The sequence below is a fragment of the Pipistrellus hanaki genome (genome assembly GCF_964339955.1).
Source record: "Pipistrellus hanaki genome assembly, chromosome: 9".
NCBI lineage: Eukaryota > Metazoa > Chordata > Mammalia > Chiroptera > Vespertilionidae > Pipistrellus > Pipistrellus hanaki.
The window spans coordinates 45,266,927-45,281,435 of NC_140511.1; the positions used below are offsets into that span (position 1 = coordinate 45,266,927).

Here is a 14,509-nt window from a genome sequence, read left to right on the forward strand (position 1 = left end):
AAAGTGAATGTAAGAGCTTTAAATATATAGACTCTCCCCCCAACAAACAAACAAACCTCACAGACACAAACAATAGTATGATAACCAGAGGGGAAAAGAGTGGGAGGAGGTAGAACAGGATGAAGGGGAATAAGTAATGATGGAAGGATACTTGACTTTGGATGGTGAATGCTAAACAATGCAACGTACAGATGATGCATGATAGAATTGTACACTTGAAACCAATATAATTTTATTAACTGATTATCACCCCAGTAAATTCAATAAAAGTTTTAAATAAAAATGTAGAGTGTGTAGGATAAATTAGTGTGACTTTGTAAAAATGAATGCGAGTTCCAGAGGACCTGAGAAGATGCATGAGATATAAGAAGCTTGCAGTGAGTCACAGGTTCCTGAGGGACTGAGTTGGAAGAGAAACATGAACATGTGGAGAGGATCACATAATGACAATAAGGAGATAAAGCAGATTGGATGAGGCAAATCTGAACACATAACCTCAATTTTCTTTGAAAAATTAAAGATAGGTTTTCTTACAAGAAATGCTCAAAGAGATACCAAAAGACAGGGAGTAACAGAATTTTTGAGAATCTGCACATTCTGTTCAAGTTGAATTATAAGGACTTTTTCTAAGATAAAAATACACCCCTCTATCACTAGCTGGTCAAGAATAAGAGCAGAGAAAACCTTTGTTGAGGATTAATGTCACTGAGGTAAGAAAAAGATGAGATGGGAATGAATTAAAGAGGGGAAAATGGGAAAAGAACAAGCTTCTTGTGAGGGCAGATGTTCATTGAGAGGTCACTGAATTCCAGAGTGTGCAGAGAGCAGAGACTAGCCAGCAGGGGACTAGTATCTAATGAAAGAGGGTGGCTCATGCTTACTGGCCTGCTAATTTTCATTCATACTGCCATCTTTCTCAGAGTAAACAGGCTTCTAGAGAATGTCCACCGTATCAAGTGCCAATTTGAGCTTCTCCACATTCCTGCTGACAGGCTTCCCAGGCCTGGAATGGGCTCACCATTTGATCTCACTGCCCATTTTTGTAGGATACCTCATGGCCCTCTTGGGTAACTCCACCATCTTGCATCTGGTTCGAACTGACCCTTCTCTCCACCAGCCCATGTACTACTTTCTGGCCATCCTGGCTGTAACAGACTTGGGCCTATGCATGTCCACGCTGCCCTCGGTGCTGGGTGTGCTGTGGTTTGATGCTCGGAAGGTGGGCCTGGTGCCCTGTGTCCTGCAACAGCACTTCCTACACTCCTTCTCCTTCATGGAGTCCGCTGTGCTCTTTGTTATGGCTCTGGACCGTCTAGTGGCCATCCGATTCCCACTGCGCTATGCATCTGTGCTTACGGGTCCTCGTGTGGCATTGGCTGGGGTTGTGCTGGCTACGCGGAGTGTCACCATCACTGCTGCACCTTCGTTGCACCTATTGAACTTTAACTACTGTCGCCGTGGGGCACTGTCCCATGCTTACTGTCTTCATCAGGACATGATCCGCCTGGCCTGCTCTGACACACATTTCAACAGACTCTATGGGTTGTGCATGATCATGCTGACCATGGGCTCTGATGTCCTTTTCATCCTGCTCTCATACACGATCATCCTCTACACCGTGTTAGCCATCGCCTCTGCAAGGGAGAGGCTTAAGGCCCTCAACACCTGTGTCTCCCACCTCCTGGCTGTTCTCTGCTTCTATGTGCCTGTGCTAGGCTTGTCCATTGTGCATAGATTTGGGCAGCACACCTCACCCTTGGTGCACATCCTCATGGGCACTGTCTCTGTGCTTTTCCCACCTCTGATGAACCCGGTTATCTATAGCATCAAGACTCAACAAATCCGCAGGGCCATTCTCAAGGCAGTTTCACTGGGAAAGATACAATGAGACATTGGGGATGTACCATGTTGTTCAAAATAAGGAATGTCTTCAAGGTTCTTTTTAGAACCCTCCTGCAAAAAAGCAATTTCTGTTTATTTAACTTTTTAGTTTGATCAATCAATTGTACATTATGAATTAACTGTAATGTTAAAATCAAATAAAGTTGATGCTTACTACTACTTATGTATACTGTATACATATACATATATATGTATATATATATATAATATATACACACACACACACACATATATATATAGTCACTACTTCCTAGTATTGAAAATAATGATTACTTGTTACATAAATGTTTGCATGTTCATCATGATTTTTGTATTTTCTCCTCTACTAATCTGTTAGAACTCTAAATCTATAATAATTTCATTATGGATAAATTACTGTAATAATATGGAAAGTTGAATTCTCAGTTTACATTCTTTGGATTAACTAATGAGTTTACCACCATTTCTTACAATATAATATTTTTATTATATCAATCCACCAAAGACAACTTCATTGTAGATCTAAGAGAAACTTGTCAATGATGTTTTCCTGCCCCCCTCCTTTCTCTGAGAACCTTCCATATTTTTTTAAACTTTTCTTTAACTGTCCAGTTGTAAAAATATATTTGACATCTGTTATCCATATTTATTCTTCCCTATCTTCACTGATCTTAATGTGTCTTTAAAAATAATAATTACAGCCTTGGCTGGGTAACACAGTTGGCTGGAGCAACATCTGGTACACCAAAAGATTGAAGGTTTGATTATTGGTCAGGGTACATACCTAAGCTGCAGGCAGCATATGAGAGGCATCCGATCTCCTATCATTGTTTCTCTCTCCTCTCTCTCTCTCTCTCTCTCTCTCTCTCTCTCTCTCTCTCTCTCTCTCTCTCTCTCTCTCTCATATTCTCAAGCCATTCTGTTGACTAATGAGTTTGCCGACCACTATGTTAGGCAGTAGTGAATTAGATCTCTCTCTTTCTCTCTCTCTCATATCCTCAAGCCATTCTGTTGACTAATGAGTTTGCCAACCACTATGTTAGGCAGTAGTGAATTAGATTTTGGAATGCTAATACTTTCCTAGTGAATTTTTATCAAGCTCATCTATGCCCCCAAATACTGGAATTTTATTCCTGGAAATAAAAAATAATAATTTTTATCTCTAATACTTTGCCTAATTACTTCTTCTTCTTAGTAAACCCTTCCCTTTGTACACCCTTCCCTTTCTTTGTATAACTACTCCCTGTTTATGTGTTTCAGTCAGAGTTCAGTGAGGAAGACAACACCAAATCTTTCATACAAAAGAGATTCAAGAGAATAAATATTTACAAAATTTTAGGAAGGTGTCAAAAGGGAGAAATGGGGAATGTTGGAAGAGTAAGAAGAAAACAAAGTATTGTACAGATATGGAAAAGCTGCTTTTACCCTGGGGTAGCCAGGGTCATAAAGAATCCTGAGAGGCAGGGTGCTTTGGATTCATGATTTCACTGCAATCACAGGTGACTTATAGTCATCAAACTTCCTGACAGCCCAAATGCCCAACAGTAAATGAGCAGATAAGAAAGCCATGGTACATTTTCACAATAGAACGCTGCTAGGCCATAAAAAAGGAGGAAATTTTATCCTTTGTGACAGCATGGATGGACCAAGAGAACATTATGCTAAGTGAAACAAGTCAGTTAGAGAAAAACAAGTACCATAGGATTTGACTCATATGTGGAATCTAATGAACAAAATTAACTAACAAAATAGAAACAGACTCATAGAGAGCAAAGCTGACAGCTATCAGGAGGTGGAGTGGGGAGAGACAGAGGCAGTGAAATAGGTGAAGGCATTAAGCAAAGTATTAAACAACAACTCATAGACACAGACAACAGTAAGTACGGTGATTAAAAGGGAGGAAATGTAGGAAGGGGTAAAGGGGAGATAAATGGTGATGGAAACAGATTTGACTCTGGATGGTAAAGACACAATACAATGTACAGGTGATTTATTACAGAATTGTACACCTGAAATCTAGATAATTTTATTAATCAATATCATTCCAATAAATTCAATAGAATTTTTTTTTAAATCCTGACAGAGCACAAAATAAAAAACTTCTCTCTTCCTGCAACTTTCTGATCTCTGCCAATGCTTCTCATTGATAAAACTTACTAGGAAGACAGTTAGCAGAGGATTATGAGAAATGCAGTTTGTAGCCTAACTTTGCTCACCAGTTCTAAGCAGACCATTGAAGGTCAGGATGGGCCTCAATGCCAACAAATTAAAGAGAAAGCATATCATATTTTAGGCCTGGTTGATGAAAGCATGATAAAGTATGCAGATAATGTTTTAGTGAGTTGTACACTTGAAATGTGTATGGTTTTATTAACCAATGTCATTCCAATAAATTTAATTTAAAAAATTTAGCTAGCCCTGGCTTGATTAGAATGTTGTCCAGATAAGTCAAGGTTGTGTGTTTGATCCCTGGGTCAGGCCATATACAAGGCGCAACCAGTGAATACATAAATAAGTGGAACAACAAATTGATTTCTCTCTCTAATCAATAAATTAAAAATTACTTAAAATTTAATTCTAAAATGGCTTATTGACTCCAAGATGATTTTAAATCTTCCTGCTACAGTTTCTTGTGTGTGCCATTATGTTCCTACTAAAATCTTTAGCAAAAATGGATCACAATTGCTTGATTTTTGCTTGTTATGCTCACTGGATCAAGCTTCATGAGGGCAGGAACCACACTATCTTGCTCTCCATTGCAAAATCAGCAGAGGATTTAGTCTATAAAGTGAAATTAAAACCACATTTCACATGTTGACCAGTAGATCCATAGAAAATAAGGCAAAATTTGGGGCCGTATATGAAGGTGATCTTCAGTACACTGTCACTTGTCAACATTTTAAGCCTCTCATGAATATTAGTTGAATTATGAAAAGTTGCCCTTGGAAATGGTGATTCAATATGGCTTGCTCTTGAATGTCAAAGTTCTCTAATGGTCAAATTTTGAGCTTAACTGAGAAATGTAACTTTGTGCGTCATCAGCAGATAACTGGTATTTAAGTTAGTGAAAATGGAAATAGCATGTAGGGAAAGTAAGTTAAAAAAAATGAGATGTTTCTGAACAGAGTGCTGAAAGACCACAGAATTTCCAGTTCAGTTAGGAAAGGGAAATTTAGCCAAGAAGACTAGAGTAGAGGTGAATGAAATAAAAATAATGGAATAAGAATATTAGGTCTTCAAACCCATGTGAGGACAGTAATTACAAAAGTTTGAAAGAGGTTTTTCTGGTAAAAGAGCTTGAAAGTTGTCACTTCATTCTAACAAGTAAGTAACTGGACAGACTGAAAAAAATGAACAACTCTTCCAGTATTCATAAGAGAGAATCGAATGCTGCCCCCAAGAGTAGAGAGCTAGACAGGTGAATGCAGGTCACCACAGCTTATGAGAACAGAGACTCTTGAGACCAGAATAATAATCCAATTTTGTTAATTGCTTCAATTTTTATTTCAACATGTAATTAATGCAATAATAATACACTAGTAGTTTAATTATAATTTTTATTACCATAGTCAGAATAAGATAGTATGGTTTTAAATTTGCTAATCCTAAAACCCAGGTTCTTTACCCACAAAATCAGGATATCCACAAAGCACATAACACCTTAATAGCATTGGCAAATATTTTTAAGAACTGTCACTTAAATAAGCATTATTAAGAATATGGAAATAACAGCTAGACTTCTGAAATATGATGATTGGAAAGCAGCCAGAGGAATAAAATAAGTTCAAAGAACTTGCTATTGTGAAATGTTTGCTTCAGCTCTTTACCTAGTCTTTCATCCATGACATTCTTATCCTCTTTTGATTTCCATTTACAAAGCACATGTTCTAATTTTTGTTTACATAAAGTAGGAAGATATACTCAGGACAGGACTCTAAGCTGAAGCTAAATCATAAATGTTGGACACATATAAGCTGTTATTAAACAGAGACCACTTAATCATTGTTTAATTTCAGGGAAAATAGAATGGAATCCTTCTCAGGGGAATAGGAAACCTTAACCTCTAAGTATGTATTGGAAAACCTGAGTGCTGAGAGCACATATTTAATTTTGCCAAAAGACTTCCTCATGCAGATGTAGTTGCTAAGTTATCAACTTTACATTTAGGGTAGAATGTCTCAAAATGACACACAGAAATAAAGGCAATGAGAAGTATGATACTTCCCTCACCTAAATGAGTCTAGGTTGCTGAAATACAGGGACATTTCCCTGGCAACCAGACTAGGTTAGGGATCCTACTCATGAGCCTTTAGAATGTGACATGATCAAGGACATTGCCTTGAATGTCATACAGAGTTAGACTTTTAATTTTTTAGTGGTAATTCAGAACACAGGAGAAATTGAGCAGCTAAAAATGAAAGAATTACTGTGGCTACTCTGGCTACAAAAATCTGAGCTGGATGTGGGGATTCTACTTCAAGGGAGGCTGGGCAAGATCACTATATATGGAGAATGCAGTTGGGACAATACTGATGGCTGAGAGGACCTCTAGCAGTCAGTGGCATGTCAAAAAAAATAATAAAAAATCAAAGGTGGTTTCCAGGATCAAGGGCAAGAATTAAAAACCAAGGGTTAATATTGAAGGAAACTGGAAATGATTTATTTGGCAGTGGGATTCTGCTTGTGATGAAGTACACCTACCCTGTTTCTCCGAAAATAAGTCAGTGTCTTATATTAATTTTTTCTCCCAAAGTTGCGCTAGGTCTTATTTTCGGAGGATGTCTTATTTTCGGGGAAACACGGTAGATGATATTTTGAGTGCCTACTATTTTTGAAAATTTGTTTAACTAAGATTTCTCATTTAGTTTTTTTGCCCTTGAAGCACATACAATTATTCTTATTTTTAAGGAGAGAAAATAGGTTTAGAGGCCATTTAAACATTCACAATGAACAAGTAAAATTAAAGAGAAAAAAAGGCAGTAAAATCACATGCCTTGACTTTAAGTTCTCTGGGTAATTCAGAAAAAGTCAATGCAGGGTGCAACATGACCCACACTCTGAGCTAAGGTAGCATAGTGAATGAGGTCTCTGCTTTCTCAGAGCCCGAACATCAGGGAAAACTTAGTCAGGAAAAACATAAAATCCTATTATAACCATACCAAGGAATATTGAGATTGGGAATGTGTCAAATCTTAAATATTGATTTTGAAAGAATGAGGTGATATGACAGAAATATGCTCTTGAGTCAGTAACCTAAGGAAAGGACATCTATATCTGAGTAAGAGGTCCAGATTCAAAGGGTCATGCTTTCTCAGTTACAGCACAAGGCAATTTCTGCCTGTGTCCATAGGACACAGAAATATCCCCAACCAATAAGTTTAGGATATAACACTGTTATCAGAGTATTTTAGAAGGTTCTTCAAACATATGATATTATACAAATACATATGTGTATACCAGCAGATAAAAATGGTACAGGTATGAACATAAACAGATATGGATTGCACCTTATACTCAGATCCAGGAATTCTTTCCTTAGATTAGCAACTCAAGAACATTACCATGTCATATCACCATCTGCATGAATATACATTCAATGGTAAATGTATTTGTGGGAAGATATGCATGCTCATACATTCCTGCAAACTTGCAAATAAAGCTCTACATAAAGAAGCCTGGTTTGGCATTTACTTGCACACACATGCATGCATATGCATGTGTTATGTGTACATCTGCATATATTTACATACTTGTATATGCACATGAAAGGATACTCACACAAATATATCCATACAAACATATGCGTGTCATCTTGTTCTATATTTTTTCAGAATTCGACTGATGGTTTCACAAAGAGCATCTCCTGGGATCTTTTGTCCTTGGCCCATTTATTCCTGCAGGCCCAGAGACAGCATGTTTTTTTCTGGGGCTGGTTTGGCTATGTTTCTCAGGAGATTAATCATCAAAATTGGAGGAAGGAAGGGGCTAGTTCTGGAGTCATAATAAATAACAAGACAAGTCAGCTCCTACCTTCAGGTGCCAAGCTGGAGACCAGGACCAAATACCAGCAGGTGGGTTTTCATTGAGGAGGACTGGAGCTTTCCCAGAAGTTCAGTCTATGGGACCAGGAGGTTGGGAAATTGTTCAGGTGAGTGAACCAGGGACTTTTGTTCTGAGATGCAGCTCATTTCCAGCACACTTTTGATTTTCTCCTTCTCTTGGCATTGAAGACTCCTCCCTGAGTTCATAGACTTCTGTCTAAAAAGGCTTGCTGTGGCAGAGGAATGCTTGGTCTGTTTTACTTATCCCCTCTGTTCATTCAGGAAACTTGGGGCCAGGAAGCCTTCATTTTGTCCCCAAATCCAGTTCTTCTTAAACAGGATATTTAATTCAGTTTTAAAATTTATCTTCATTTCATTGGCCTATTTACCCTTCTCTCCTTTGCCTTCTATACTGGTAAGTCTTGTCCCCTCCATCCCATAATGAGAGCTATATAACTTCTAGGGCCTCATCAGTTTTAAACCCAACTCCTCGATGACCTATGCTCTTCACTTGTCCCTCATTTCTCTCTCTGGCCAGCCCAGCCTCATCTGCTTGCGTGGCTTCTATTCAGGCTTCCTTTATCTCCTAATTTTGAGTTGCCTCTGGACTTTGCATGTCATTTAGAGTGTCAATTTCTTACTCTGCCATGTTGTCAAATGGGAAGGATCAGGTCATTTTGAGTATTTTGTGGATACATAAGATGATATGTACAATGATACATGCACATGGCACCCTTTCAGAGTGCCTGACATATAATACTAAATCAATGCATTTTATTTTATTTTCTCATTAGAATTTAACATCTTATATTTCCCACTTATCTCTCACACCTTATTCATTAGAAACAATTCCAGTTTCCTGTAATAACAGCTCCTTGTGTAAATGAATTAAAAGGATTTACATTATTTTTTTGTCCTCAAAAAAGTTCTTTTTTAAATATATTTTATTGATTTTTTGCAGAGAGGAAGTGAGAGGGATAGAGAGTTAGAAACATTGATGAGAGGAAAACATCCATCAGCTGCCTCCTGCACACCTCCTACTGGGGATGTGCCCACAACTAAGGTACATGCCCTTGACCAGAATAGAACCTGAGACCCTTCAGTCCACAGGCCGATGCTCTATCCTCTGAGCCAAACCGGTTTTGGCCTCAAAAAAGTTCTTATTTGAATTTTAAAAAGACAGGTGCAGGTAAATTTTTCCTCAAAATTCCCCCAGCCTATAATAATGACATGATATTATTATATTATTCCCCAGCCTATAATAATAATATAATAATAACAACACCTTCTTTCCTGTCACTCCTGACCCCTTTCTTCCTTCCTATTTATTAAGCCCTAGTGTTATGCTTAAAATATAGGATCCAGGTCTTCTTTGGAGGAGCTTACAGACACCCGAGAAAAGTAACATAATCAGCTGAAATAAAGGGAAGTACTATGAGAGGCTATTATAGAAAGTAACTACACACATTAGTGAGCAAAGACATCTGAACCAGATGTTACAAAACAATGGTGGATGTTGTTTGTTTCAAAATGTAATTTTTTAGTTAAAGCTGAATGTCAACATGTTTATGAAAGAAAAGGGAAAAAAAAAAAAAAACCAAAGCAAACAATGATAACATTTATTCTAGACCTTTGTGTCCATCAGTTACTTAAAACCCAACATACTCTACCAGAGGACTTATGGAATATCTGATAGATTACAGATTTCTTTACATCAGTGTCTTCTTTAAACTAAAAAAAAAAATACCTTCTCTTCGTAGAGACATGAGAAACATTCAGTTCCTTCCAAATAGACACAGGGATTAGTTTGAATTATGTAAGATGAACTATTCTTCCAGATTCCCTTATTCTGGAAATGTACCTTTTTGTAAGTCATGACTCCACATTTTTATTTAATATTAAAGACCAAATGGAACAGGTCATGAATGGGAGGAAGGATATAAGTTGTAGATAGTAGTAAACACGGGAATTTGTGGGTCCTTCTGAGTCTCCGATAACCTTTGTGTGTCACACTCTAGGTTGCATCCCTGGCACCTGCCTAGAACAACATCCCCAGACTCCAGACATAGGAAAATGTTCAACAGAAGTCAACTCACCCCAGATTATTTTATGCTGACTGGCCTTCCTGGTTTGGAGGCCCTGTACCCTTGGTTTATCTTCCCATTCTGCTCTGCATATGCTGTGGCCGTTGTGGGCAATAGTCTGATTCTGACAGTGATCCAGGAAAACACCTCTCTGCACCAGCCGATGTACCTATTTCTTGCTATGGGGCCTTTGCAGAGCTTGGTGTCTCTGTTTCTACACTGCCCACTGTGCTGGACATCTTCCTTTTTTGGTGCCAGTAACATCTACTTTGAAGCCTGCCTTTTACAGATGCTCTCCATACATTCATTCTCCATCATGGAATCAGGAGTTCTGCTGCTCATGTCTGTGGACCGCTTCGTGGCCATCTACAACTCATTACGGTACCCTGCTATCTTGACCCTGCCCTGAAGCGGCTGCCCTTCTGTGGCCACAATGTCCTCTCCCACACCTACTGTCTTCACTCAGATCTCATCCAGCTGCCCTGTGGGGACACTTGGCCCAATAGCATTCTGGGGCTCTGCATAGTTACTTCCACTTTTGGTCTCAACTCACTGCTCATCGTAATCTCTTATGTGCTGATCCTCTACAGTGCTGGGCATTACCTCTGGGGAGGGACGGCGGAAGGCCCTGAACACATGTGTATCGCATATCTGTGCAGTCCTGGTGTACTATGTGCCCATGATCAGCGTGGCTCATGTCTGTGGACCGCTTCATGAAGCACGCTGCGCCTGCAGTCCGTCTGTTCCTGGCCAATGTCTACCTACTGGTTCCTCCTGTGCTCAACCCCATCATTAAGACCAAGCAGATTCGCCAGGGACTAATCCAACTCTTTCTCCAAAGAAAATAATAAGGCGATCAGTGGCGATGAGATGGTTCCCCAAAACCAGTTATTTTCCTCACCAGATGAGGTCTAAGAGAAAGAGAAAGTGCACATAACCTTGTCAAATCTAGAAAGCTTGATAAGTGTGTAGAGAATGCACATTTTTATACTTTTTGTGTTGTAACCTAAATTAGAATTGCATAGTATTTTGTAAGCTATCTGTTCTATGTGTCAACTCAAAATACACATGCTTTTTAATGCAGAAATTCTAATTTTAGCACTTCCCTAGATTCGTGCTCTGAATGTTTGTTCATGAATAGAGATTTGAATAAGAATTTTTATAACAGTGATGTTTGAAATAAAATTTTAAAGAGAAAGTGGCCATTGAAAGGTAAATAGTTAAATGAGTTAGGATCTGTTCATATTATGGAATATTGTGCAGATTTAAAAAAAAGTGCCAGATGATAAATGCTCAAGGCTTAAGCAAGAAATAGCAAATTTTATACACACACACACACACACACACACACACTTAATAAAACTTTTTGTAAAATAATTTAATAACAAAAAATTCAGTTAGTTTATGCGTATAAAAACACATGGTAAACTGGCAACACTAATAGCTCTTTTGGAGGAGTCTGTGGTAGTGAACAAAAGAATACTCACTTTATTCATATTGTTTAAGAATAATACACTTGCAGAAACCAGTTTGGCTCAGTGGATAGAGTGTCAGCCTGTGGACTAAAGGGTCCCAGGTTCGATTCCGGTCAAGGGTATGTACATTGGCTGCGGGCACTTCTCTAGTGAGGGGTGTGAAGGAGACAGCTGGTCGATGTTTCTCTCTCATCAATGTTTCTAGCTTTCTATCCCTCTCCCTTCCTCTCTGTAAAATATCAATAAAATATATTTAAAAACAAAAAGAATAATACACTCACTGAGATGAAGACAATTTTCCTAAATTCTCACTGTGCCAGATAACTTTCTCTTTAGTATACTAAGATCAGTATATATACTATATATTTCTTCTAGGAGTTCTTTAGATACTCTTGACCCACATCTAAGCATGTGTTCTAAGGGGGAGAAGAATGACCTACTCTAATTTTTTTATATAATTCTGCTGATGCAGAGATAATTGGCAGTGATGACATCTATGTAACTTCATCATTTTACTGATCTAAGTTGAAATGGCAGATTTCTCTGTCCTTCAAGAACAAAACTAAATTTTGGGGCTTTTAAGACATACTTTACGTTATAAGAAACACTCGTGCAAAATGTTAATGACTTGCCAAAATAGTTTTAAAGTGTTTTTAAGAAATGGGTGGTAGGGTAGAGATTATACTAACACAAAATTCTGAAATTCAGTAAAAAATTCATGTTTTTCATATGTAGCAATAACCTACTAAACAAGAAACATCACATGGCTAAAAATTAATTTTGGGGAGTGGTTGCTTTTTTAGTTTTAGGTGTGTAGTTTTTTTTCTTTGACCTATCTCACATTAAGTCCATGGGTCCAATGTTATGAAAGACCCAATTTCCCTTCCTAAGATAGTGAGATATCTCACTGTGGTCCTACTGCTGACGTGTTCATTGCTTCAAAAAGTAAAACAACTGAAGACCTAAACACAGATACATGCGCGAGTGCACACACACATACACATACACACACACACACACACACACACACACACACAAATAAATAAATAAATAAATAAATAATAAATAAAACAAAATTTCTCTAAAGAACTTCATATCTTAAAACATGATAGATAGATATTATTTTGACTAAACTAGGAAAAAAGGCATGACTACATGATTATTTTAAATGCATAAAATTTATGTAAAATTACATTTTATATTCACAGTGCACATGCATTTATAATAGAATAAAATGTGTGTAGGGTGTGTTTACATATGTGGGGTATTGAGATTTCATAGTTTTCCATTCATTATGGAAGCACTTCATGTGAATTCCAAACATATACTATGTTTGACACTCCAAAATTCCCAATGTTTCTTAAAATATGAATTTATAATCCCTGTTTTTTTGTTGCAGAAAAAGTAAAGCCTCCATTTTTTGAAAAATAGTTGATAAACACAATTACCATAAGCACACTTATAATAAATACATTAGCAATACATTACAGATACATTATAATAAATAAAAACTCTAATTTTAATATATTTGTTAAGAGAGAGATGTGATTATTAAATGTAGAATGAGTACTAAAAATGCTGAAAACTTATAAAGTAAAATTTGACCAACAATACCCCAGAACACAATCCTAGAGTATAATGGAAAATGACAATATCCTGTTTGGTGTCTATTTTTGATAAATGTTTAAATGAGAACTGACATCTGGGGGGAAATATGCCAACATTCTAAATTCAGCTCAGTGTCCAAATGTATCATTCATTTTATAGTCTTACGTCACAGCTTCTGGTCTTCTTCAATTCCAAAGAAGCTTAATTCAATTCTGCTTTGTCCTTTCTCACTTTGTGACCATATCCTGGATCCAGTTATGAGTCAGAGTAGGTGTTTCTCTTCTATTATTAATGTCCATAGACAATTTTATGATAACAGATATTTTTTCCTAAATTCCCTCATTGTCTTGTTCATACTAGTTTTGTTTGACTTTATTATGATCATGTCTCATTAAATCCCTCCATTTATCCAAGTCTCTCAGTTACTCCCAACTTTAAATATATCTAAATCTGCCGAAACCGGTTTGGCTCAGTGGATAGAGAGAGCATCGGTCTGCGACTGAAAGGTCCCAGGTTCGATTCCAGTCAAGGCATGTACCTGGGTTGTGGGCACATCTCCAGTGGGCGGTGTGCAGGAGGCAGTTGGTCGATGTTTCTCTCTCATCGATGTTTCTAGCTCTCTATCCCTCTCCCTTCCTCTCTGTAAAAAATCAATAATATATATATATATATATATATATATATATATATATATATATTCTTTCCACATAACCTGTCTTTTAAAGCATCTCCTCACAGATTACACAGAGACCCCTTTCTTTTATTAAACCAGCAGCACAAAAAGTATATTTTTAGAAAAACTTTAGAAGTTCTATAAATGTGTTATGGTGGATTTTTTTTTTCTGTTGTCAATCAGAAAATTGGCCATCACAAGAAACAAACAGCACACAAAACAAAGCAAAACCCCAAAACAACAAATCCAGCCATCTACAAATAATCAAAACTCATTGGTTCAGCAATTTTAAATTCTCTTTAACATTAGGTTCTGCTGTCTTTAGTCACCTTATACTAGGGAGCCCTATTTATCATGCCTTCATGAACAATCTGCCCCAACTCAATCTGAAACTTTTATTCACAATTGTTTTATCCTTGGATTCTGTCACCTCCTGATATTAAACACTCTAATGTGCTCTAGATACCAACAATGTTGTGCCTTGCTTATTACTTGTTAAATGCATGTTTATAAAAGTGATAAAATTGAAAGTTGAGACATTAGTAGATCAATATACAGTAATATTGTAGATTAATATATAATAATATCAATATAGTAATATATTGATCTACTATAATAATAATTATAGTATTAGCTAACACTTATGGTGAACTATATATGGATTAAACACTTTACAGCAATTTACATATATCAATTCTTTTATTCTCCTAGTAGATGAATATTATTATTATTATAAATCACTTCACA

At 37.1% G+C, this 14,509-nt stretch overlaps 1 protein-coding gene and 1 pseudogene across 2 annotated transcripts; both read left to right on the top strand.

Annotated features, from left to right (window-relative positions):
- Positions 1 to 940: 940 nt before the first annotated feature.
- LOC311627816 (olfactory receptor 51L1-like) lies at positions 941 to 1,888 on the top strand (the record flags this gene model as incomplete). Its single annotated transcript, XM_084894424.1, has 1 exon — positions 941 to 1,888. One exon carries the CDS (start codon positions 941 to 943, stop codon positions 1,886 to 1,888), a length of 948 nt encoding a protein of 315 aa, XP_084750550.1.
- An 8,107-nt stretch (positions 1,889 to 9,995) lies between these two features.
- On the top strand, positions 9,996 to 10,854 carry LOC311627787 (olfactory receptor 51I2-like; annotated as a pseudogene). The gene has a single exon. The product of its transcript is annotated as an olfactory receptor 51I2-like (transcript).
- The last annotated feature ends 3,655 nt before the right edge of the window (positions 10,855 to 14,509 follow it).